At 39.8% G+C, this 27,784-nt stretch overlaps 1 protein-coding gene across 1 annotated transcript in view; it reads left to right on the top strand.

Moving 5' to 3' along the window:
• Window positions 1-27,784, top strand: part of ATXN10 (ataxin 10) — a 110,569-nt gene that overhangs the window by 67,003 nt on the left and 15,782 nt on the right. The window contains exon 10 of the mRNA XM_086610508.1: window positions 25,622-25,685. Within this exon, the coding sequence (XP_086466634.1) occupies window positions 25,622-25,685 (64 nt within the window). The remainder of the gene's footprint in view (window positions 1-25,621; window positions 25,686-27,784) is intronic.

Raw genomic sequence — 27,784 nt, 5'->3', positions numbered from 1 at the left:
AGAACTAGAGAAGTGGGGGATGTTCTGCATCATTTGTTTTTTTCTTTCTTTTTTTTTTTTTAATTGTACTCTGTTAGACAGTGAGAGCTACATGATTGAGTGGTAAGCCTGGTTTTTCCTGCATGTCAGAATCATGCCAGGTCATAGAGGAAATGCATCTGGTGAAATTGTGCACCATTTCCAACATAAACAGTCCCCTCCAGGATTATTTTCTTTCCATTTATTTATTACCAAGCTTCTAAATATGTCCCCAAAAAGGGGTACCTGACATACTGTAGAGACTGATGATATTAAAATGTCTAGATACTGGAGCTTGCCTATTCTTTTGAACTTTAAAATTTTTGAAAGGTACTTTGAAATTTTCAATTTTTTCTGTAGAGTTCCTACATCATTCAGATTTGTAAAAGGAAGAATACCTATTTCAGCGCTGGAAAATATTTTTGATCCTACATAACAAATGAGGATGTTAAATGACTCTGCAGTGGTTTGATTTTACTCATTTGTGTTTTGCTGGTGGCAGCAATAACATAAAATTAAAGAGTACAAGATAAAATGCTATTTCTTCCAATTTTCTTCCAAATGAGTAATTACACCAACAGTTCATGTGCTATATTTGTCTTGTTCTGGTAAAAATTTAATTTCTGATCTACTTTGTAAGTCAAAAGTAGGAGCAATAAAAGATATATTTCAGGCACTTGGGAAGTTTTTGCACTTCAAATCATTTTTATGTGTGCGTATTGCAGTATTTAGGATTTTAATCTGTTGACTGTGGTTTACGCTTGAGAAATATTAAAGAATGGAAAAGGACGTTTTGTTTTGATACTTGCTGAAATCAACTGATAAACTGATGTCACATTAGTGTTACGGTGTTTCACTTCTTTATCAGGTGGGCAGGGAAAAGCCTGGTCCTGATTTGGTTTTGTCGTTTCTGCAGCAAGAGGGGATGGACTGTGATTAATGGCAGTTGTAGAACAGACGAAGAGAGGAAAAGTTCTTGTAATCTAAAGGAGACTTAAGAAAAATATCTCTGTTCTAACATTGTCGAAGGACTTCATGAATAGTGAGGATATTCCATCTGTGTTTTGAGGGGGGAAAAAACCCTTGAATATTCCCTTTACAGTCATTGATATCTTTGTTTTGGCAATTCACATGGACTGTGCTTTGTGAAATATTTCTATTCTTTAATCAAAAAAGCTCAGTGTTTTCATAAAAAAGTGGCAAAGATTAAAATTGCCTCATTAGTGAGCATTTAGATGTTTAAAACTGCATGTCTCCAGGTTCACACATCATAATTGCAATCAGTCATACTTTTTCACATTGTTACGGCAGAAGTGGTTTGCTGGAAAGATCTTGAAGGGACGTTGACCAAAGATCTAGTACAGACACTGGAAAAACAATCGGCTTTTAGTTTAAGTTCATTCAATGGAGCTCTGCCTACATTTAGATACTGTAGGAGTGGGAGCAGCATCAAAATACTGTGTCAAGTGATCTCTGTGCTGAAAGTCAGAGCACCAAGAAGATATTGAATTAATCTTCTGTTTTTTGTGAAATGCAGAATAAGCTAGATTTGCAAAAACCATGATGATGGCTTGATTGTATGTATTAAGCTTTAGTTGATTATAGACTGCTAGCCTGATTCCTTCCATCTTCCCTCCAAGCATTCCACACCACCGGACTGGGTGCTTCCATCTCATATTCTGATGCTAAGCTCTTCTCTAAGGAAAGCAGAAACCTGCACCTCTAATGTGACTTTTCTTCTTGCTCGTAAGGTTATTACTCAATAGGGTAAGATTAAGTGTTTGCTAATAATCAATGTATATTCAGGTGGAGGGTCGCCATGGGTTTACCATGAGAGAGAGTAGCTGAACAGACAACAGCTTCATACATCTGTTTATCCACCTTCCAGACACTGATACAGGCTCCTGTGGACTCTAGCAGGGTTGTGTCTGCTTAGAAAGGAAAAGTGACGATGCGAACATAGTGTGCCCAAACAATCCTTATCTCCAAGACTAATTTACTAAATTTTCAGATGCGTCCTTGCAGTCTGAAATTCTGAAATGAACTTTTTTGCAACTGATTGAGGATTGAGAGAGAACAAATGTCTGTGTGCAGGTTCCAAATGGCTGAAATGGATATAGAAACCGTTGACAGTTGTGATACACAAATAAGAGATGGTTTCGACCAAAGTTGTTCTTTGCGAGATAAAGCAAGACTGAAGTTCAGTATAATAGCTAATATGTAATCATTCTGGTGGGTTATCATAAATGTCCTGTAGGTGTAAACGTTTAGTGATCTGAGGAGGAGGGACAGAAGAGAACACTACTTTTTTTTGCATGTGCTTTGAGCACTAACTTACACTCTTGTAACAATTTGTTTCTGAAGTTGCAAATATAGCCTTTCTGTCAAGGTGGTGTTCTTGTCTTACCGTTCACTGTTCTCATTTTGAAATGGAATATTTTCCATAATTCTAGGGAATAGGGATGTTGATAAGAGAAATCAGCCATTTTGTGGTTTACTATCTGTAATCTGTATAATTTTATATATATATAGGCATGTGTGTATGTGTATATTTTTTTCTAAATATATGTAGCCACATGTGTGTATATATAATATATAAATATACACATTAATATAAATATATACTATATAAATACGTACATGAAAAAGCAGTGTGGTCCACAGGTCGAGGGAGGTGATTCTTCCCTTCTACTCCACTGGTGAGACCCCACCTGGAGTACTGCATCCAGCTCTGGGGCCCCCAGCACAGCGAGGACATGGACCTGTTGCAGCGGGTCCTGAGGAGGGCCACAAAAGTGGTCAGAGGGATGGAGCACCTCTCGCATGAGGACAGGCTGAGAGGTGCTCTGGGGAGACCTTATTGGGGCCTTTGATACTCAAAGAAGTCTTACAAGAAAGATGGAGAGAGACTTTTTACCAGGATCTGTAGTGAAAGGACAAGGGGTAACAGTTTTAAACTGAAACAGAGTAGGTTTAAATTGGCCATAAGAAGCAAATTCTTTACTGTGAGAGTGGTGAGACACTGGAACAGGTGACCCAGAGAAGATGTGGATGCCTTCTCCTTGGAAGTGGAGCCAGGTTGGATGGGGCTTTGAGCAACCTGGTCTAGTGGCAGCCTGATCTAGTGGAAGATGTCCCTGCCCATGGCAGGGCTTTGGACTAGGTGATCTTTAAGAGGTCTCTTCCAATGCAAACAATGCTATTATTCTATATACATACATATTTTTATACACACACACACAAACTGATCAGTTGCCTCAATATACTACTGTGTATGGGCTTCTTTGGAAAAAATGCAGAAGAGGGGTGTTATTTTTGGTTGAAACTAATTGCACTGTACGTCTTTGATTTACTAATCTTCCCACAAGCAGTGTTTAGGTTGTATTAGTCATATGTACTCCGAAAGAGATTTTCTAATATGAGACTAATTAATCTCTAGAGTAAGAATCATAACTTTTGTTCCATTCCTGGGAAAATAGATGCATTGTTAAATTTAGAAAAAAATACATAATAGAATAAGTCCTATGTACCTTGTTAGATCTTTTTTTCATTGATGGCAAGATGCCGTCTTTTGGCGTCTCTCAATGACCTTTGTGAAAAATAAGCTATGGAGCAATCTTAATGATGTGAAAAGGAAAAAAGAAAAACAACACTGATACTTGAAAACATGAAAAATTTCATATGAACATAAATTATATGAATTTACGGAGTCTGAAAAATCTTACTTCGCAAGCCAGCAGTACTTTGAAAGCTACAAATGCCAAAAATGTGCAAGTCTTGAACAGTGTATGTATTCTACTGTGCAATTTAGATATGATACAAACCATGGAAATTATATTCCCCTGATGATGGTTTCCTGAGGAACAGAACACCCAGTGTAAGGGATCTATTTGCAATAGGAATGCGTATAACCAAGGCTGTTGCAGTATTTTAATTTGAGCTTGAGAATCATTCTGCTTGTGTAAATTCAGAAATATATTTTTGCTGCTTTTAAGTGTAACAAAAATTTTGTATTGTTGACTGCCTCTAAAGTAAAAATACCTGTTGTGCTTCATTTCAGTGCAATAATTTTTGAGGTGATATGTGCAATATTTCAGGTTGCTTAAATATTTTAATATAATCTGACTAATATTTCAAGTGAAATATTAAAACTGGACTTAATATTGAGGATTAGCGTCATCTTGAGAAAATAAGTTTTTGTATTCTTCACGAACTAAAATAAGTATTGAGTTGCTTGCTTTCTTTTTTTGTGTGTGTGTTAGTGTTACAGTCTGATTTGGTTTGACATGAATCTTACCTATGACAAAATAAGAAGGATTTAGATTTTGGTCTAGCAGTTACTGTTCCAGAGCACAATTATGAAGCTCATTGAATTTATATTGAAGTTGGCAACATTTCTGTTGAGTTTCAGTAAGGGTTAACTGCAACATTTACCTCCAAATTGGTTTTTTCCCTGTCTTTTTAGAAAAGGAGGGGTGCTACCCATGGAGGTGTTCAGGGCTTGGAATTTTCCATAGGATAGTTTCCTACTGTTTTAAAAATCCTTTCACCTTTTAGGCCATCAAAGATGTGTATTTGGCTTTGGACATACCGAAGGCCTTTATATGAGGTGATTGTTCAGTAAAAAAAAAAAAACACAGCGTTTTGCCTGTGACAAAAATGGAAACAGTTCAGTGAAAATTAATAATAAACTGGTAAGTTCCCTTCAACTTGCATCTAACTTATGTTCCCTTGAAGGAAGATGTCACTACCATGGTATTTTCCAAACAGATCTGTTTCGTTGTCTCAGGTCTGCCTGTTCCCCGCAGCTCTAGTCCTGAGAAGCTGACGCAATTTGAGAGGACGTTCACTACTGCTAGTTCTTCTGGAACTTGCAATCCAATTGGAGTATTTGGTGGTTGGGAGTGCCTTCTTTTAATTCCAGCTCATGAGTCTTGCTGTTTCATGAGCACTTCACCATTTAATGCATTTTTTGAAAGTGTTTTTAGAATTTGTAGCTGCTGATCAAAAAAAAACCTTGAAAATGCTTTCTTAATTTTAAAAGTAAAAATGTCATTTTTAATGCTCCTACAATAGATCAATTTGGTGGCAGCTGATTGAGGTTCTGATTCAATGCTTTTTCTCCTTTTACCTTCTGACCCACCATTACTGTCAACCTGCTCCTGCAGGCTTTTCTATAAAAGTGTCGACCTGTCCCTTTGAAAATCAACTTCAAAGAAAACTGTTTATTAATAAACTCCTATAGAAATTTTCTTTGTTCTTAAAAAAAATAGTGACTCGTAGGTCTTGAGTTTTTTTAAAAAATGTTTCTAATTTTATGACTGCATTTATTTTTGTACAAATTTTGGCTGCTGAAATCTATCCTCCAGCTCTGTTCACATGAGATCTTTTTTTTCTTTAATGGACTTGCTAGGAAGAGTTGCTGTGCATGTGTAGATTTCCTTTAATGAAGTTTTAATAATGTTGTGGATATATATACTTACTATAGAGTAATGAAATTGTGTCTTGAAACAAGAACTCCTTCAAGTTTTCAGTTAGAATCTGCAGTCTTGACCTTATAGGGACAGACCTGTAATCAAGTTAATCATCTGTTGCAAGAAAGCAAATGACAATATAAATAAAGCTAAACAGAACATTTAAAATTTTATGAACAATTGGCTTAGTGCCTGAGGAGATACATACATGCCTTCTTTTGCACAGTAATAATTTCTTGTAAATTTACCATATGAAAGGATACATTTATTATGGAATTTCTTAAACAATTTGAACGCCTTTACAGATTAAAAAACTTAGAATTCTGTTCATCATGAATATATGAGTTCAACTAGAAACTGGGAATTTTGCTTTCATAGTACCTGCCATTATTACCAGACTGCAAGATATTTAGAGACACAAACACTCAAAAAACCCTCTGGTAGTTGTAATTTAGAGGTAAATTAAGAAACGAGTATACATTCTCCTTGTGTACAGCTTCATGTACCATCTCGCTCAATAGCCCAAGGCATTAGCAAGCTCTCAGCATGAAATTTAGTGCTAGAGCATGCATACCTGAGTTATTGTATATCATGCACACTAAATATATGGCTTTTATAGACATATAAATCACAACATCAGGATTCTTCTGTTTTCTAAATGTAAAGTTGATCTTAATCTCAGCAAGGTGCTTAAATTTATCTTAATAAGAGAACCTGATCCCGTGCAAAGGTTATGCTTGGTGAATCATTAAAAGAAAATGCATATGCTTAGAATTTCAGGTGAGTGTAGAGAATAATTGCTCAACTTTCTGTAAGTCTGGATTGTCAGCAAAGAAATACAGTCAATGGCACATGAGAACTGGGCCAGTCCCTCGTGAGTACAGCAAGTAAAATATGTTAGGGACATTTCTAGCCTTGAGGGCAAGTTACAGAGTTTGGCATGGCTCACATCTGCATGACAGAATTCTCCTTTATGAGTTTCTCTTCCTTCATCTTCCCCCACCAAAATCAAGTCACAGAACAGCTTTTCCCGTACCTCTCCTTGGGAAGAGGTCATAGCCTACACTATATACCCAGCCATTCCTGAATGTTGTCCAGAGGAGTGCTAGTTGTCATGAGCCAGCAGCCCCTCAGGGACCATCCGAAAAGTACAGCAAGAAAGGGCAGTCAGAAGCCAGTGCTGAAGCCTGACATCTTGGCTCTGCATCTCTTACTAATGCAATTAGAAGCTCTGCTGAAATGAGTTGGAATGACCCAAGTTTGTTGCAGCCTTCAGGCTTCACTAGTGCATTCTTCACCTAAGATGAGATTGATGATTCTTCTCCTTTCTTCCACCCTATGCTCCGCATTTCATGTAATGATTCTTATACTTAATTTTGATCACAGTAAGAGGAATTATACCTTAGGTCCATTGGCTTGAACCGTGGAGACACCACCCCTCCACCCCTCCCCCCCCAAGACATTCTGTGTAGGTAGACCTTTGATTACTCGTTGCTAGTTCATTTGCAGATCTCTTGAATTGCAGCACATGATTTTGAAGCTGCTATGCCCTGTTCCTGTGTTAACCTTATGACATTCTCTAGTTCCTAACCTTTTAAGTAGCCTGTTTTCCTTGAAAAGTGTTTTCCATGCACAGATAGCTCCCAACCTACAGGAGAGGTTTAAGTATTGTGTTTATCTGTTTGTCAAAAGGCGCTCCGGGGGATAGATATGTGGAGTTGGCAGTGGCATTTCAGAATGCAGTTGAGCTGGGTTATGAAGCAAGTGGACCATGTCATTTGATAACTGGTTTCCTCAGCTGTCATGGAGGTGTAGTGCAAGGATATATTCTGCTCTTGCATGTTTGCACATAACTGCTGGAAGGGGCCAGTACTGAACTATAACACTAGCATAACCTAGAGTATAATTTGACTTGCTTTCTGAGTCCTTTTTGTGGTTTGGCACTTTGCAAAACTGTAACGGAAAAGTTATGGAATCTTTATGCCGCCAGGATCACGCTTCTTAATGATTGTCACTGGGAAACTCTAGCAGTTATTTTTGACTGCAGTTACATTAGCAAAAGGGGTTGCAAATATCAAGAATGACGAACAGTCATTAAAGGATCAACATTCACGTTTCTTTTTCAGTTAAAAATGAAACACCATTACTAGCAAAATCCTGAAATTGTTAAGGATTTGGTTCTGTTTGTATAAAAGCTGTAAAAAAAGACCCCAAACTAAAGTGAAACCCTTTTGTTCTGAAATGTGAGGAACATTAAATGCTTGAATAGTATACGTGCACAGGGATTTCCCCCACTTATTTAGTTAAGCTGATAAAGAATAACCCTTTAATACCACTGTACCAGTTTACAAACCTTAAGCTAATATTTTTCTCTTTAAATGACAGAAAAAAGGCTGGTTTGTCATCTTTTCACACGTTGATATTTTCCATGTTTCATATTAGCATACTATTAGTGCTGCTAGCCACTCCATAATAGGTTGCAGTTCAAAACACCTTCCTTAGTACATCCCTACTTCTCATTAAATTTAATGACTAGTTTATATAAGTTACAGCTGATGAGAAATCAAATCAAATTTGATTTTAAAAATAATCAAATTTATGAAATAACATTTCTTAAAATAATAATTGTTTTTCACAGAGTGCCATAAAGTGAGAAAAGCAGACACATCATGTTACTGATTGTTAACTTGAATGAAGCTTCTCTTGATGTATTTGAACACTTTTTCCATAGAAAAGTGTTTCCCTCGTACCACAGCTTCCCTTGCAATAGAACTGCGAAATCTTTTAAATACGTCGATGAAGGTCTTCTGTTTTCTTTTAACGTTCGGTTTCAGCATGTGAGACATCGTTCAATCTATCTGAGATACTCACTGTTTTCAAGAGAGTATCTTCTTCAGGTGAAGTTCATAACCACGAGAGTTTTTTTATTCATAAAATGTGTGACTGTAGTTGTCCGAGTGCAGATGTTGCTGAAGTAGTTTGTGACGTTATTTCAGTCAGGAAGAAATAAATTCAGACTTCTAAACGGTGCTAAACTGAACTAAAAGTTACTCTCTTCATTTTATAACAACATAATTTATGGTAATTTCTTATTTTGACACTGTTTACAACCAATTTGTTTTACTTTGCAGTAGGTACTTTCTACAAAAGCACAATACCAAAGAGAGGTATAAGAAACTTAAATACGTGAACCCCAGTATCTGTCAGTTAATCTGTTTTTGCTACATATGAAGCAAATGTGGTAGGTTTTAATTGCCCTTTTCTAGGTGATATGGGCAGAAACTGATAGCTGAGTATAGAGACCCTGTGAAAGAGGTTTGGAAGGAGTGTGGTGTTTGATCACGTTTAAGAGAGGACCCAGTACTCATTATAGAATCATAATAGAATGGCATAGGCTGGAAGGGACCTTAGGGATCATCTAATCCAACCTCCCTGTCATGAGCAGGGACGCCTCTCAACTAGATCAGGCTACCCAAGGCTCTGTCCAACTTGGTCTTGAACACTTCCAGGGAGGGGGCATCCACAACCTCTCTGGACAATTTATTCCAAAGTCTTACCACCCTTGTACTGAAGAATTTCTTCCTAAGATCTAGCTTAAATCTGTTCTCCTTCAACTTAAACCCATTTCCCCTTGTCCTATCAGTGGACACTCTTGTAAAAAGTCCCTCCCCAGCCTTCCTGTAAGTTCCCTTCAGGTACTGGAAGGCAGCTATTAGGTCCCCCTGAAGTCTTCTCTTTTCAAGGCTGAACAATCCCAGCTCCCACAACCTGTCCTCGTAGCAGAGGTGTTCCAGCCCCTGAATCATCTTTGTGGCCCTCCTCTGAACGCGCTCCAGCAGATCTATGTCTCTCTTATGGTGGGGACACCAGAACTGGACGCAGTATTTGAGGTGGGGTCTCACAAGAGCAGAGTAAAGGGGGAGAATCACCTCTCTTGACCTGCTGACCACACTTCTCTTGATACATCCCAGGATTATGAGCTTAAGCTGAATGCTTCAGCCTTCTCTTACCTTTCCTGAATGTTCGAGTGAAAGTTGTTGGGATTTGTGTACTGAGCATTGAATAAGTAAAAATTGTTCTAAATTTGGTTATAAAATGACTTGGAAGAAGAAATGAAAGGGCTTTACAGGGAGGTACCTAGACCAGGATTGATATTTTGTACAGGATTATAAAATAAAAAGGAAGACAACGAATTACTTTTGAAAAATGAAAGAAAACGTACCTGCTTTGCTTTGTTTGAAATGACGTGCTGCCTATTCTATTTTGGATGAAGACTACTCTGTGATCTGAAGATATTATAAAGGAAGAAGTTATTGGGAAGAAGATATGAATCAGTCTCTGCAGAACAGTGTACATCTAAGGCTTCTTTCCTCCCAACTTGAGACGTGATTTGCACCTGTATTAACCTCCTTCAAAATGGTCCCCAGTGGGCTGTATGTAAATCGAGACCACATCTGTTAGTCCTGAAACAAAGCAATTATTATAATTGCAAGATTGGGTTTGTTTTGTTTTGTTTTGTTTTTCTTATGAAAGGACCATAGTTTTGTTCTTTATATGTTTTGTGGAAAATGTAACATCTCGTATAAAATGGAGTGTGAAATTGGCATTGCTCAGTGAGAAGTGTTATTTACTGCGGTGTTAAGCAGTGGAGTTGTATGGCTGGCTGCAGACTTCTGAAGGCTTCCCTGACTCGTCTGATTTAAAACACAAGCAGCAAACACCATTAAACTGTCTTCCAGCTTTAGTCGTCAGCCAGGTCCCACAGTCTACCATTTACAATTTCTGTAGAATTCTAGAAAGGCATTTTACAGTCCTTTCCTGAAACACTTGCTTTATTTTACTATGCTTTAATCTAGTGAAAAATGTAATTATCATCAAGGATAGCTCTATACTTAACATGTAATGGAGTGCACGTCCTTTACACATGTACTGGAAAATTAATGGTTTGTTCTTTGACCCGTCACTAAAATCTTGGAAGCTCTGCACAGGAGGGAATGTGAAAACAGAGAATAGCAAATGCCGTTAATAGTGTCTATGTGCTGTTTTCAATCTTCAAGCCTACTAGCTTTCTCTTTTTTTTTTAATGTCCCTCTGCTCCCTTTGGCTGTGAAGTTTGGGGTGATAAAAATACAATCAGTAACTTATTCTTTAAATAAGTTCCTTGAATTCTTTAAAGTTATTATTCTTTAAAGTTCCTTGAAAAAATTTTATCACTACTAAAGTCACTTCATAATTGCCATGGGAAACTCTGGGGTGTGTCAGTATGGGAAATTGCCACCACTTGGGTGGTTGTGGTACTTTGCGTTTAGTCTTGAGTCTGTCAGTGCAGCCCAAGTGCTGCAGTTCAGCGTGGCATGCTGTTGTATTTAGCTGCAGAATTTTACCACGAAATGCAGCAATCACCACCACAAGTCATTGTACATTTTGAAATCGTCCTAGATCTTTTCTCACACATAATTTGCATTGTTGGAGTATTGTGTGTTGCTGTCTTTGGCACAGATGAATGTGTATGTCTGACACTGAATTTTTTTAAACCCTTGGTTCAAAGTGAAATGAAAAGAGAATGCTAAGTAATGCTAAATGCAGCAAAAGTCATCATTAGAGCATGGAACATCTGATTGGCGTTTATTTTTGCTTGCTGAATTCGGAAGTTTCCAAAGAAGAGTTGTAATCCCTGATGCTGGGAGTGGAAGGAATTTTGGAATACAATAGTAATGTGGGAGAGTGCTGACACACGAGGCCTCAGTGATGGTGTGTATTCATCAAAAGAGGGTATGAGTCTGAATTTTTTTTCCTCCTTTTCTGTTCCCACTCACTCAAAGTTGTAAGCAGCTGGCAGTTTTGGGAGATATTTCAGCTGAACTGGATTTCAAGGAGCAGTTGGAATGTTGAGATAAGGTAGCAGCAAAGCAGGTGTGCAAGCTGTTGGGGGAGAAATGAAGTACTAAAGCTGGCATGAGTAGTAGAGTGAAGAAGTTAACAGAGTCACAAGACTGTTGTGCTGATTTTTGGCTAGAAGAGTGTGTGATCATGTGTAGAATGGTAATGAAATCTTCAACAGAAGCATTCTTTGGTAGTCTATTTTTCTGTCAATGTCAATGATTAAAAATTGGGATTTTTATGGAATGCGTGGATTTTTGTTCCAGAAGAGAAGCTATTCCAAAATCACATAAAATGTGAAAATAAGGAAAAAACCCAAACCCTACACACAACCAACAAAACCAAGTCCCTCGTTTTAATGGAGGGATGCTGAAAATGCTTTGTTAAGCTTGACATGGAAGACAAAAATACCGTAGCCACCAAAACAGTGGCAGCTTGCCAGAAGGACTTGGAACTTCCTATTGCAGTGGTGATTATAATGGCTGAAATGAATCACGTGACTTACCTAACCTTTATCTCTGTTTTTTTTCCAGAACTTTAGAGTAATTTGAAGTCTTTGGTTTTCACTCTGTTTTGGAACAAAATTCAATTTTGGAATTTTTATGATCTTGTGTAAGTTGTGCCCTCTGTCCAGTTCTAGTCACGTAGCTAGTTCTTAGATTTAATTTCCTTTAATTTTCTTTTTTTGTTGTTCTGATGAAAGAAAATAATTAAGAGAACCTCTTTTATCGCAATGATTTGAAACCAGCAAACTAAAACCCTCTAATCACTGGTTTTAGTGGACTGAGAATAATGTAGTGAATAACTGGAAGTAAAGAAACATGTAACAGAAACATAGTGCAGCGCTATGACCTGATCGGCATCACAGAGACATGGTGGAATGACTCCTGCGATTGGTGGGTTGGACTAGAGGGGTATAAACTGTTCAGGAAGGACAGGCAGGGGAGACGAGGAGGGGGTGTTGCCCTCTATGTCAACGAACAGCTAGAATGCATGGAGCTCCACCTGGCAAGTGATGACGAAAGAACCGAGTGCCTGTGGGCCAGGGTGAAAGGAAGGGTAGGAGACTTTACAGTGGGGGTGTGCTACAGACCACCCAATCAGGAGGACCAAGTGGATGAAGCCCTACATAGGCAGATAGGAGTTGCTGCTCGTTCACAAGCCCTGGTCCTCATGGGGGATTTTAACCACCCTGACATCAGTTGGAAAAACAACACGGCGGGGAACAAGCAATCCAGGGGATTCCTGGAATGCATTAACGATAACTTCCTTATCCAAGTGATAGAGGAACCAACGAGGAGAGGTGCCATGTTAGACCTTGTTCTTGTCAATAGGGAAGGACTGGTAGGTAATGTTGAACTCGTGGGTAGCCTTGACTGCAGTGACCATGAGATGGTGGATTTTGAGATCCTAAGGGCAGCTAAGAGAGGGAACCTCAGCAAGCTTGAAACCCTCGATTTCAGAAGAGCTGACTTTTGCCACTTCAGGAACCTCCTTGGTAGTGTGCCATGGGATGAAGCCCTGGAGGGAATGGGAGCTCAAGATTGCTGATTGACTTTCAAGGATCATCTCCTCCAAGTTCAAAGGCATTGCATCCCTAAAAGGAAGAAATTGGGCAAAAACACCAGGAGACCTATATGGATAAACAAAGAACTCCTGGCTAAAATCAAATGAAGTTCATAAAGTTAACCTCTTGAAGTTCAACAAGACCAAGTGCAAGGTCCTGCACAGGGGTTGGGGCAATCCCAAGCACAAGTACAGGCTGGGCGGAGAATGGATTGAGAGCAGCCCTGAGGAAAAGGACTTGGGAGTGCTGGTGGATGAAAAGCTCAACACGAGCCGGCAATGTGCACTGGCGGCCCAGAAAGCAAATCGTATCCTGGGCTGTATCAAAAGAAGCGTGGCCAGCAGGTCGAGGGAGGTGATTCTGCCCCTCTACTCAGCTCTCGTGAGACCCCACCTGGAATACTGTGTTCAGCTCTGGAGTCCACAACATAAGAAGGACATGGAGCTACTGGAGCGGGTCCAGAGGAGGGCCACGAAGATGATCCGAGGGCTGGAACACCTCTGCTATGAAGACAGGCTGAGAGAGTTGGGGCTGTTCAGCCTGGAGAAGAGAAAGCTCCGGTGTGATCTTATAGCAGCTTTCCAGTACCTAAAGGGGGCCTACAGGAAAGCTGGAGAGGAACTTTTTACAAGGACGTGTAGTGATAGGACAGGGGGCAATGGATTCAAACTGAAAGAGGGGAGATTTCGATTAGATATAAGGAAGAAATTTTTTACATTGAGGGTGGTGAGGCTCTGGAACAGGTTGCCCAGAGAAGTTGTGGATGCCCCATCCCTGGAGGTGTTCAAGGCCAGGTTGGATGAGGCTTTGGGCAACCTGGTGTAGTGGAGGATTTCTCTGCCCATGGCAGGGGGGTTGGAACTAGATGATCTTTAAGGTCCCTTCCAACCCAAACCATTCTATGTGTTCTATGAAATACAAAAGGGGATTACACAAAGCATGGAAGCAGGGACTGGTAACCTGGGATGAGTACAAGGAAGTTGCTCGTGTACTGAGAGACCGGGTTAGAAAAGCTAAGGCCCTGACAGAGTCAAATCTGGCCAGCGATATTAGAAATAACAGAAAAGGATTTTATAAGTATGTGAGAGAAAAAAGGAAAACGAGAGAATGCGGGGCCTCTCCGGAAGGGTGCGGGTGACCTGGTTACTGAGGACATGGAGAAGGCTGAAATATTCAACAACTTATTTGCCTCAGTCTTCACTGGCAACCACTCGAACCACACCACCCAAATCACAGAGGATGTTGGCTGGGTCTGGGAGAGTGAAGAACCACCCAGGGTAGGAGCAGATCAGGTCCGGGAACACCTAGAGAACCTGAAGGTGCACAAGTCCATGAGACCTGATGAGATACATCCATGGTTCCTGAAGGAACTGGCGGCTGAAGTTGCTAGGCCACTAGCCATCGTATTTGAGAGGTCCTGGCAGTCTGGTGAGATTCCTACAGATTGGAAAAGGGCGAACATAACCCCTATCTTTAAAAAAGGGACCAAGGCCAACCTGGGAAACTACAGATCAGTCAGCCTTGCCTCTGTGCCAGGTAAGATCATGGAACAGATTCTCCTGGTAGCTGTACCAAGGCACATAAGAAAAACCCAAGTGGTTGGTGACAGCCAACATGGCTTCACTAGGGGCAAGTCGTTCCTGACTAATTTAGTGGCCGCCTACGACAAAGCTACAGCACTGGTTGACGTGGGTAAAGCAATGGGTGTCATTTTCCTTGACTTGTGCAAGTCATTTGGCACTGTCCCACATGACATCCTTGTCTCTAAAATGGGGAGACATGGATTTGACAGATGGACCACTAGGTGGATAAAGAACTGGCTGGATGGTTGCACTCAAAGAGTTGTGGTCAATGGCCCAATGTCTGCATGGAGACCAGTGTCAAGTGGTGTCCCTCAGGGGTCTGTTCTGGGTCCAGTGCTGTTCAACATCTTTGTCAGCGACATGGGTGATGGCATTGAGTGTACCCTCAGTAAGTTTGCCGATGACACCAAGCTGTGTGGTGCCATGGACTCACTTGAGGGAAGAGATGCCATCCAGAGGGACCTTGATAGGCTTGAGAATTGGGCCAGTGCAAACTGCATGAGCTTCACCAAGTCAAAATGCAAGGTCCTTCACCTGGGTCGGGCCAATCCTAGGCACAAATACAAACTGGGCACAGAGTGTGTTGAGAGTAGCCCTGAAGAGAAGGATTTGGAGGTGTGTATAGATGAGAAGCTCAACATGAGCCGGCAGTGTGCTCATCCGGCCCAGAAGGCCAACCGCATCCTGGGATGTATCAAGAAAGTGTGGTCCACAGGTCCAGAGAGGTGATTCTCCCCCTCTACTCTGCTCTTGTGAGACCCCACCTCGAATACTGTGTCCAGTTCTGGTGTCCCCACCATAAGAGAGACATAGATTTGTTGGAGCGTGTTCAGAGGAGGGCCACAAAGATGATCCAGGGGCTGGAGCACCTCTGCTACGAGGACAGGTTGCAGGAGCTGGGATTGTTCAGCCTTGAAAAGAGAAGACTTTGGGGGGACCTAACAGCTGCCTTCCAATACCTGAAGGGAACCTACAGGAAGGCTGGGGAGGGACTTTTTACAAGAGTGTCCACTGATAGGACAAGGGGAAATGGGTTTAAGTTGAAGGAGAACAGATCTAGGTTAGATCTTAGGAAGAAATTCTTCAGTACGAGGGTGGTAAGACTTTGGAATAAATTGCCCAGAGAAGTTGTGGATGCTCCCTCCCTGGAGGTGTTCAAGGCCAGGTTGGACGGAGCCTTGAGTAGCCTGGTCTAGTTGAGAGGCGTCCTTGCCCATGACAGGGAGGTTGGATTAGATGATCTCTGAGGTCCCTTCCAGCCTATGCCATTCTACGATATGCTGTGTTGTTCATGCAAGTTTGTACAAATTCAACTGATCTAAAACACGGATTTAATACTGGATGATGCTTATGACTTATGTTTTCTCTTATTGCTGCTGCCAGGATAGGCAAAGACCACACTAGCAAATATTGTGTGTTTCAAGTGAAATCCGTCTTGTGTTGGACCATACTTTATCCATGTTAAGTAGCAGATCTAAACCTAAAAGGAGCTGGGATCCTGCTCGTCATAGCAGCGTATGTTTGTTAGTGAAAAGTGACTTCTGTTTCAGGAACTGTAAATAAGTGAATGATGAAAGCCGAATTGTTTAAAAAACAAATGAACCATTTGTGTTACTGTCTCTTGCGGGAACCTATTCTGAATTCTTAGCTGTTTATATTATCATCTCAATGGCTGGAAACTCCTGTGTTTTGCTCTTGGAAATGCTAGTGGAAAAAATTATTCAGCAACTGAGATGGCTTGTTACCCTCTCCTAGTAGCTGGACACTAGCTTCTGCTTGTTTTGGCTCAGGCCTCATGTGTGCTTGGTACCTTTGTGTTCTCTTCCCTTCCCCCTCAGTAAGGCCAAAACTGTCATCTTCTAAACCAGTTCTCTTTGGAGAGTTTTAGGACATTACAAAGGAATCTCAACTTTTAGATTCTAAGATTATTTTTTTTATTATTGATGCAAGGGTCACCTCTTTTGGGAGCGTTGAAATAGACCTCATGTCTCTCCGGGAAATAATGCTTAAAGAGGGAGAAGACACTTGAAATTAATGTAGCAGGAGCAACAAGTTTTGTTGCTGTGATTTCTGAATTTTAAACATTAAAATGTTAAATACATGCTTACCTAAACAATGTAGTAGGTGGAAGAGTATTCTTGAGACACTGCCTTGACTGAAACGGACATAAAGATTCAAAGTCATTCACACTGGTGGAAGGAGCTCTCAAACTAGCTAAGCAAGTCTGCTGTGATGTCCTGGAGAAAGGAGCCTCTGTCCACAAGTATTTCAGTAGATCTGCAGGATGTGGTGAACTCCAATAATAGACTTGATTGCCACAAGCCACAGCTGCCTCTATTCTAAGCCAAAGTGCCTGTAGTCTGCAGTAGACCTAGGAATCCACTAGCATTAGGGGATTAAAATGTTCTTTTGTCCTTTGAAGTAGAATCTCCTGTGTATCTCCTGTCACTTCTGCTGCTTGGAAAAACAAACAAAAAACCCTCAAACCGAGACTCACAAATGAACAAAATGAAGTAATATTTTTCAGTGCCATCATAGCTGCAAAGGAAGCAATTTGTGATCCTAACCAGTTGATGTATTCCTACTCAATTTATTAAGCCGCTCTGTTACTCAAATCAAATGCTGGATTCTGCCCAGATGTCTAATTTAATTTACTTATCTTGTTGAGAAGGTCTTAGAGGAAAAGTGACTCCTGTTGGTCAGCCGGTTAGGTGGCAGAGCCTGAAAGATATATTTCTCATTATATAGTCATTATGTAGTCCTCATGTGGTACCTTCAGAAGGAATAAGTCTTAAACATATCTTTAATGATGACAAAAGATTGGCAACAAATCCCCAATATATATTTCATTGGATTGCTTTTCTTTGGCATGATTTATTCTAGTATGATTTTCTGTCTGAGAAAGTCATGCAGACTTAGAGTCAGAAAGGGCTCAAAGGGTCATAACCGTTCACCTGTCCAGAGCAGAACTGGTTGCAGTATTCATGGTTAAGATTTGTCAGGTCATTTGTGGAGACATGCAATATTGGAGACTGCTCCAGGAGTCTTTCAGAATCATGCTTCAGTGTGTTGCAGTGCTTGACTAACTATTACTGTTAAAAATACTTTCTGAATGTGCAACATGAACATTCTGTTCATTAGACCCATTTCTTCTCGTCCTCTTGGATGTAGATAATAGAACATACTTTTTTCCCCTGAAGCTAATTAAAGGTTACTGCATTCCTTAGCAAGCTTCTGCCATAGGTTAACCATGTTGCTTATGCTCTCGCTCTTTTTTTTTAATGAGTTGTGGTTTTTAGACCTCACTTTTATTCCTTTCTTTATTTTCCCCCCAGTCAGCCCAGATATTTCTCCAGTATATCGGATTGTGCAAAATTCCTAACTTTGTACTCTAGAAGACATTAAGTCATCTTAGATTGTTCAGTTGAGGAATCCTTTCTATTTACTCTCAGGCATTAATACAAAGTTTTATGAGTTTATAGGAATAAATGTATATGAATGGTCTGGCATCCAAAATACAAATTATTTTAAGATTTCTCTGTCATGTGAAGCCAATGAATATGCAGATTATTCCACCAATGGACAAGAACCATAATATTTTTTCTGTATCTGTTTGTTACATACTCTGATAAATTGTTTCCAAGAACTTTTTTGAGCTTTATAACCAAGAAAGGTCACATTAGGGTAGAAAGAATCTAGTCTTGAAATGATGTGAGGAAAGGAGTGACTTAGGCTTCTTTCCATAGTCTCAGCCCTTTCATTTTTGTTGGAGTGAGACGGAAAAGTCTTAGACTTACAGAGTCATTCAGGCTAGGAGGGATTTCAGGAGGTCTGTAGGCCAACCTCCTGCTTAAAGCTGAATTCAGAGCAGTTGCTTCTAGCTTTACCTAGAAAAGTCTTGAAGACCTCCAAGATGCCCACAGTGTCTGTGGGCAATTTGCTCCATATCCTCATAGTAAAAAAAAATTTTATTCTATGCAGTTAGAACCTTCCCAGTTTCATTTTTATGACTGTGGTTTCTATATTTAAACTACTGTAAACCTGAGTCAGGAGAGTGGCTTTGTCTTCTTAGTAACCTCCTTGTAGGTATGGGAAAGCTGCCATCAGGTTCTTCTGAAGCCTTCTCTCCAGGCTAAAAACAAAACCGAGTTCCCTCAACCTCTCTTTGCATGGCATAGCTTCAGCCCCTTGAGTAGGTTTGATCTAATGAGTACCAAGGAGAATAATTGCTTCCCTTGATCTACTGGCTATGCTCCTGTTGATACAGCTTAGAATGCTGTTTTTTCATGTAAGATGGATGTTAATATTTTGATGATTCAGCTCTTGAGAAGTATGTTGAAAGACAATAATTTCATTAATCTAGGGTACTAAGAGAAAACAGAAAATAGAGTCAATAGATTTGTTTTCTGTGACCTTAATACGTTCTTCAGGTTTTCTGTGGTCATGCCATCCCAGCTGTGTTATTCTTCCTCTTCTCCCTTACTTCACCTCCTCCAGATTTTATATCCATTAGCCAATTTAAATCAAATTTGTCGGAGAAATATGAGTACCAGAAATATTGTTACACTCCTACTTTTTGCCTCATGAGAATCAATGTGTAGGTAAATGAGAAACCCAAAGCAGTGGTCCAGGGAGGGGAAGTTGGGTAATAGTAGCTTAATCCTTGACTCACTGCAAACTGAGGCTGATGTTTGGCAACCGATCAGTACACCTGGACCTATGAACCATGTGCTGGTACTTGCATGGTTATTGACACTTTTAGCTGTGTGACAGAACTAGGACCATTGCAAAGAGTGTAGTGAAGGAGCCAAGTCCATAAAAATTCAAGTTTCCCAGTTTTGTTGCTCGCAGAAACCTTTTTTAAATTCAATAAAGAAAGAAAATTGGAATTTAATACTCTAGAGCTAAATGTGGTTGGAGATAGACTGACTTTTTCTCTGATAGGAAATTGGTGATCTGTAAAGAATGTTGGATCTGGAGTTTTCAATAATATATGGTTCCTACTTGTTCCCATTTTTGACTTGTTTCTAAAGTATGTATGTGTTGTTGCCCCCATCCTCCAACCACTTTTTATACTAGAGATTTGTCTTTCTATTTGTCAATGTACTTGTCAGTAACATGTAAAAGAAGAGCAAGTGTTAGCATGGAATGCTCAAACTGTTAGCAGTCCGCTTCTCTTCATGCAAATGCCTTTCCTTTTGCTTATCTATAGTTACACCAAATGGAACTTCGAAGAAATAGAAGCATTTCTGTGGCTGAAACAAACACGTTTCTCCTGCTTTCTGCATTGATTGAAGACTGAGAATCGGTTGCATTCTAGTGGAAGGACAATTTATGTTCAAGCTGTTGTTATCTAAAAGCATAAATGTACCTTTTGGATAATATTATTCTTGTAGTTGACTAGGCGATGTTTCTAAAGCCTGAAGTGTTAACGATTCTTTGAAGGGAGTATTTTTGCTGGAGGTTTTCTGTTACTGTCTGTATAGTTGCTGGACCTGGAGGTTGTAGTTGCATTTTACTAGATGTATGCAGATTTCTTGTTCAGCAACAAGCATTGTCATGCGTGGAGAATTTGCATTCTTACCCCTGAGCTTGGCTCCATTGCTGCGAGAGGGAAAGATTCAAGAAACAGTCTATGGTTAATTTATACTTTCTTTGAGCTCTACTGTGAATGATTATGTTAATGGTAATTACTTCTGTGGATTTCATAAGAAAATGCTGGGAAATTGTCAGAGGTAGTTCTGTTTGGGCAGATATTCTTAGTTATGCTAGTAACCTTATTTATATATTGGTCAATAAATGTGAATTCTGGAAGATAACATAAAATCTTTAATTTTAGTCTGAATATATTCATTGGTCATCAAGAGAAAAAGCATAGTTTTTTCCTCAGGACTAATGTGTCCCAAACCATCCAAATAAAACACTATAGTGTTCCGTGGCCGTGAGAGCAGTGGGCATATATGGTCTGGGTTGGTCACTTTCATAAGCTCTTGTTTAGTATTCATGTAACACCTCTGCCTTCATGGGCTTCTGTTTAGCATCTGGTTTAAGTAATTGAAATAGATTGTTAAATTCCAGGTGCAGAGAAGGAGAAAAAACCTAGCAGTTCCTTTGTCACTGGGGAAGATGTTTTCTGTTAGGTGTAATACATTTACGTTTCTCGCTGGCATGATACCAATCTTCATTATGTTTCGAAGGCAAGTACAGAAAACAAGTGGGACAGCAATATAAAGCGGTGTTGTGAAAGATGTTTTTCTTAACTGACAGGGACGGACACCTGCCTTTGAATGCTGGATGTTCTGTTTTTCTGCTTTTTAGAAAACAGCTTCAGAAGCTGACACAGTAACATTATGGCAAAATTTCTGTTACTGGCTTGACTGAAGCACTAGAGATCACTAGTGCAGTGCTGTGTGTTTTTAATTTTAAACTTGTCTTAAGTCACCTTTGTAATTAACTTAAATATGATTGAGATTTCAGCCTACGCATAGGCTGTAGCTTCGTTTATTCTCTCAGTGTAGTTCAGAGTAAAGCATTACAGTTCTTCATAATAAAATAACCTTGTAGTTTTTTTACAGTTCAGTGCAGTTCCATATTATTGGTCAGCTATGTTGTCAATAATGTAAATGGAGAGTAGGTTCAGTGATGTTTTGTAACACGGGCCAATCTAAGCAATTATGTTTACAAGACAGACATCAGAACTGTCCTATTCCTTAGTTTCTGTCTATAATTTCTCCCAAAATCTGGATGGTTCACAGCCAGTTTCGCACCAACCACTACATGGTTTCTTCCCAGGACATTTTTGCGCCTTATTTAAAGTGAGACTTGAGGCTTGTGCAATAGCTCCCAAGCTCTGCAAAAGATCCCTGCAAAAGATCCACTGACTTACTCTGCACTGTGCATTTCAGAGACATTTCAGAGGAAAAACTATGACACCAGTAATTAGTTGGAAAAAATCACTCACCTCTTTGTATTTGGCAATATAGTTCCAGTAAATCCATGCAAGAGGTTGAAACCTAGGCTGACAGTTCTTGATATTTACAAAATCTGTGGGTGTGGGAGACTACAGGCAGATGAGAGTGAGAAGATTTGAGAGACTCAGCATGCAAGTGGGACAGCCTGGTGGAGGACAGTGATTCCTTCCTTTGTGTCTGGCAGTCTTGTTGCAGAAATGGCTGTGCTACATGCAGAAGAATTACTGAACTGAGTCACTTTGTAGCCCAGATTATTACAGTACACTGGCATGAATATGAGGTTGCCATGAACTGCCATTTCAGTGGATCACTGGTGGTTCACGAGCAGGTGGCATGGACTGGAACTTCTCTAGCAATGATTGCTCAGGAATTGGGGCTCTTCTCCTCACGAGTTGATCTGAGAAGTATATTAATTTGTCTTGAGTGGACACGTTGTAAGGTTTCTCTTCCTTGCTTCACTTCACTGTGTAGTAAGTCACAGATGATATACCAAAGCTGGCATACTGGTAACAAAAGCTGTACCTAACTTGGTCAAATTTGATGTACAGTTTAATTGTAAGCTCTTCAAGAGACTCTCAGTGGGTGTGTAAGGCAGTGGTAGTTAGCAACTGATTTTTATGTTAAGGTATCACTAAAGCTGTGGTTTGCTACTTCTGTTCACACTTAACTTTGAAGGAATCTCATTATATTCCTGCAGTAACTTTTTGAATAATATGTGGATTTTAATTAAAACTTTACTTTCCCCAAATACTTACTCTGTTAACTGAACATCTTGTTTGAATCCAACTGGAACAGATTACATGGTTTATTTCAGCTGACAGCACTTAATCTAGATTAATTTGTACTGTTCAGCATTTCACTGATGGAAAATAAAAGGTAACATTGTAGGCATACCAGCGTTTGGCTACAGCATAAGAATCAACTAACATTTCCCAAGCACGTGCAAGTACTGTATTACTCAAAGGTCAATGTTTGTTCAGGCTTTGAAGTGTGACATCATACATGATGCATGACCTTTGGAAAACACACAAAAATTTTGTGGAAAGAACCGATATTTTAAAACTTGAGTTTGAAACTTCGTTTCAGGTAGGTGTAGTTACACCCGTTAGCACAGATGTGCCACTTAGGTCTTAAGACCTAGCAATGCTCTTTGCTTTTCTTACATATAAGCCTTTCCTGTTTGTATATCCATCTCTGTTAATTTCTCATATTATAGCTTGAGACTCTGCAATAAGATTATCTGAAAATGAACTTGTAAGAGATATAGGATGTGCTCATTTTGTCTCTAAATTCAGTTTTAATGATTGGTATTCTGTTTGGAAGTTCACATCTAAATCTCCTCCAATGCAACTTTCCTCTCTGACCATAGAAATTGCATTTCAGAAAGCCCGTCGATCCTGCAGTGTAAACTTTGTGATTTGATGTTTTACATGGTACATAAAAATGCATCTTATTTTGGGCAAAAAAGAATCATAGAATCATAGACTGGTTTGGGTTGGAAGGAACCTTAAAGATCATCTAGTTCCAACCCTCCTGCCACAGGCAGGGACACCTTCCACTAGATCAGGGTGCTCAAAGCCTCATCCAACCTGGCCTTGAACACCTCCAGGGATGGGGCATCCACAACTTCTCTGGGTAACCTGTTCCAGTGCCTCACCACCCTCTGAGTGAAAAGTTTCTTCCTTAGATCTAATCTAAATCTGTCCTCTTCCAGTTTAAAGCCATTGCCCCTTGTCCCATCTCTACATGCCCTTGTAAGAAGTCTCTCTCCAGCTTTTATGCAGGCCCCCTTTAAGTACTGGAAGGCTGCAATAAGATCATACCGAAGCCTTCTCTTCTTCAGGCTGAACAGCCCCATCTCTCAGCCTGTCTTTATAGGAGAGGTGTTCCAGCCCTCTGATCATCTTCGTGGCCCACATATAGGTCCACTCCAGCAGCTCCATGTCCTTCTTGCGTTGTGGACTCCAGAGCTGAAGACAGTATTCCAGGTGGGGTCTCATGAGAGCTGAGTAGAGGGGCAGAATCACCTCCCTCGACCTGCTGGCCACGCTTCTTTTGATACAGCCCAGGACACGGTTGGCTTTCTGGGCTGCCAGTGCACATTGCCGGCTCATGTTGAGCTTCTCATCCACCAGCACTCCCAAGTCCTTTTCCTCAGGGCTGCTCTCAATCCATTCTCCGCCCAGCCTGTACTTGTGTTTGGGATTGCCCCGACCCACATGCAGGACCTTGCCCTTGGCCTTTTTGAACTTCATAAGGTTCTTACAGACCCACCTCTCAAGCCTGTCAGGGTTCCTCTGGATGACATCCTTTCCCTCCATTGTGTCGACCACACCACACAGCTTGGTGTCATCTGCAAACTTGCTGAGGGTGCACTCGATCCCACTGTCGATGTCGCTGACAAAAATGTTTAACAGCACTGGCCCAAATACTGACCCCTGAGGAACGCCGCTCATCACTGGTCTCCACTCGGAGATTGAGCTGTTGACCGCAACTCTCCAGGTGTGACCATCCAGCCAATTCCTTATTCACCGAGTGGTCAATGGACCACATCCATTTGATGGATGCATCAAATCCCTGTATCTCCAATTTAGAGACAAGAGTGTCGTGCAGGACAGTGTCAAATGCTTTGGACAAGTCCAAGTAGATGATGTGGAAGCATGAAAGAGAGAAGATCATGTAGATGTAGAAGATGGAAGAGAGAATCCTATCATCAAGCTGCAACCTAAGTCGATGTTCTGTCTAAATTCCCTTGCCCTGCTAGTTCTTGGTATGAAATTAAATTTTAAGGAATTAAAGAATTTGAACAAGTGCAGTTTGACTATCATAGAATCACAGAATGATTGAGGTTGGAAGGGACTTCTGGAGAAACCTCTCATTCAACCCTTCTGCTTAAATGCAGATCAAGCTGTCCAGGAGCATGTCTGGATGGCTTAAAGAATATAAATAATATACAGGTATAAGAATATAAATAATTAATCCTCATGCTTTCGAGTCTTTTTAAAACTACTGTTGTAATTTAAAAAAAAATGCTTATATGTCTTGAGAAGGTATTTCCAAGGTTGAAATTTTGCAGATAGTTTAGAACAGGTTTTCATTTAAATAAGTAACGCTTTCTAAAGCTATCAATATGCATTATTCATAGATTCATAGATTTCTAGGTTGGAAAAGACCTTAGAGATCATCGAGTCCAACCATCCCTAATCCCCATTAAACCATATCCTCAAGTAGCTCATCCATCCTATTCTTAAACACATCCAGGGATGGGGACTCAACCACTTCCCTGGGCAGCCTATTCCAGTGGCTGACAACCCTTTCAGAGAAGAAATACTTCCTAATTATGATGTATGGTGTTACAGTGTTCCTTAGAAGTCTAGATAAACTTCTTATGGAATATACTTTTCATAAAATAATTATGCCACATATTTAATGTTAACATCAGCTTGTCCTGTGTTCTTAGTGAGGGGGCGTACGTATGTATGAGTCTATTAGGATTATGCATTATTATGTCATCCACACACACAAATATATTCGTGTAATTTGTGAATTCACATGTGTGTGTATATGTAGAAAATAAAAAATGACAGATCTCAAGACCTCATCTTTACTGGTTTGCTGTTAACATAATGAACACCTTATCAAAGGAAAAAGGTCAGTGGCTCTTGGTATAAAGAATTTGTGCTTAGCTACATACAGGTAACACGTTGCTTTTGAAGGTTGCGTAGATACAGAAGACACGTGGCCCCATGCTAATTTGTGAGCATGTGTATATGTATTTTTCAACTTTTTATATTTTTCTGGTTTTTTCACCCTGTAGTTTTTTTGTGGTTCTTCCTTCTGGAAGCAACCATGAGCTGTCAGTAAGCATCGCTTTTCTGTCTCAGTGAGAGAAGCACGACCTAGGAAACACCTCAGTCAAACATAGACTAAATAAAATTAATGTCTGCTTGTGTTACTATTTTGTGATACTTACTGCTGATAATACCAGATTTACTCTGCAATTTATGTTAACATGTTTAATATTTTTGATGAAGCAAACATCCCTGTTATATTTTTACATATTTCTTGCATGAAACATAATCAGTATTGTGGAGACATCTGTTAAATTAAACTTTTGGTTTTGTTTAGGTTTATGAATTAGATGGCATCCCCTTGATCCTGGACAACTGCAGCGTTGATGACAACAACCCTTGTATCCTTTGCAAAAGAGTTCTAATTATTGAATATGACTCATAAGAAAAGGTGTGGAAGTTTAATATATTTATGCCAGCATTGCTTTCACTTGGTACCAAAGTCTAACTGGCCTCATGAGTTTCTAGGTTGCATTTAAATGCTTGGTTTAGAAGTGAGCAAACTTACAAATATGCTTTCATGAACTGGATTTTAAGTAAGTTGAACTGTGGTTATATTCTTTTTCCTAAAATAATAGATATTACTGGTTTATAAATATCAATTCAAAGAGCTAACTGTGATAGAAATCTATATTAAAGCTATGTTTGGTCTTCGCATCAGATCTTAGAGCTTTTGCTTCAACTGAAATCTGCTCAGTAGACTGAAATAAGTACCCCATCAATTCTTTACGCTCATTAAATCTGACTGGAGAACTTATTCTAAGCACAGAGACAAGGCTAGCAAACTGCAACGAAAACATGTATAATTGAGAGAATTCATGATGCAGAGTACTGAAATGTTGGGGAAATTTTAATACAAATGGCATTGTGCTTCATATTTGGGATTTCTTTTTTCCTGGGGTTTAAGGGCAGAGCCTTTCTAAGATAGATTGCTGTTAGAAGGAAATAACTTTATGTTGAAGATAAACCGTTTTTAAGCAGACTTATCCTTCTCTTCATGAACTCGATAGTAATCCTGCTGGTGTGCTCAGTGGGTGAGCTATTATTTTCTGTCATATCATCATTAGCTCCTTGTAAGTTTCTGATAAGTGCATCTGGAAATCAAATGCCTTTCCTGTCTAGAGTAATGTCAGCTTTCTGATACTAAACACATGAAACAGATTTTATGAATTAATTTGTCAGAAAAAGATGACCTTTTAACAAGTATCATAAAACAAAAAAAAAGTTGTGAACATGTTATATATTCTCATAATTGTGTGCTGTAGAACATCATCTACATGTAAACGTAGAGACCGATGATAGCAAAATGTTAACAAGCTAGGTGGAGGAGCAATGGGTGTTAAGTATTTTCTGAGTTACTCACTTTGTTGCTTTATATGCAAGGTTTTTACATTCATCGCTATTCCTGTCGTTGTAGACCTGACAGTATGTCTCTTGACAGTGCACTGAGGAGCAGAGTTGGACTTTCATGGTCCAGTTCTGGTGAGGAGCACTGCTGGATGCAATGGGAAGGGCAGGGAAATTTACCTTTCTCTAAGCAGAAGAGCAACGCTGAGAAAACCCGATAAGTAGTTTTGAACCCAAGTTACTCTTCCTTTGCTGGAAAGCACAGCTGTGCAACGGCTTTTAGAATTGCTTTCTAGGATTAATCCTTCATTTTAGCTGTTAGTAAAAGGGGATAAAGTTTGAGGCCTTCAAAGGATAGTGTTGTAATTTATGATCCTGAATGAAACGAAAATAAAATACCATGGGAGCCTTTACTGCATTTTGGGCAATGTGGAACTTCTTACACCTTTTGATACAGGCTGACATTTTATGACTGTACTATAAAATTCTTGCCAGAAGATAAAACTTTGCTTACATGGTTTTTAAAGACTTACCAGACATAAGGACACCTCTTAATATGAACTTTCACCACTGATCATAGCGTACAGCATTCAGGTATATGAAAAAGTAAGCAGCACTTGGGCAGAGGCGGGGACTAGCCTGCTGTGACAAAGTTTGCTGTGTCAGCTTTTGGACCACAGCTTCTGGCTGCTACTCAGTTTATCCCTTTCACCTACAGCTATTCCAGGTGCTCTTGTGCTATATGAAGTTAGTGCTCCCCTGCTTCTCTCCTGTCTCTAACATTCCTCATTTGCTGCATTCTCAGCATGCCTTATGCAGGGAAGCAGAAGAGGAGTGTGCAGTCTACTTCTAGACATCACAGACCAAGTCCTTAGTAGCATGTAGGTGCCTGAGTCCATTGCGTAACATTCCTCTGAAAAGGTTTGACTGTTTCTGTCCTCCCTCTGTGCACTCAGTCCTATCTGGCACAATAACATTTTGTGCTGCTTGTAAACCAGAGCAATGCTCTTACTAAGATAGGAAAGCCTACTTGCTTAAAACTGAAACATCTTAAAATTGCCTGCGTTGTAACTTTGTGATCCAGAATGAATAT

The sequence above is a fragment of the Tauraco erythrolophus genome, chromosome 4 (genome assembly GCF_009769465.1).
Source record: "Tauraco erythrolophus isolate bTauEry1 chromosome 4, bTauEry1.pri, whole genome shotgun sequence".
NCBI classification, from domain to species: Eukaryota; Metazoa; Chordata; class Aves; order Musophagiformes; family Musophagidae; genus Tauraco; species Tauraco erythrolophus.
The sequence above is the reverse complement of the archived record's forward strand: the minus strand, read 5'-3'. Positions and strand labels throughout refer to the sequence as shown.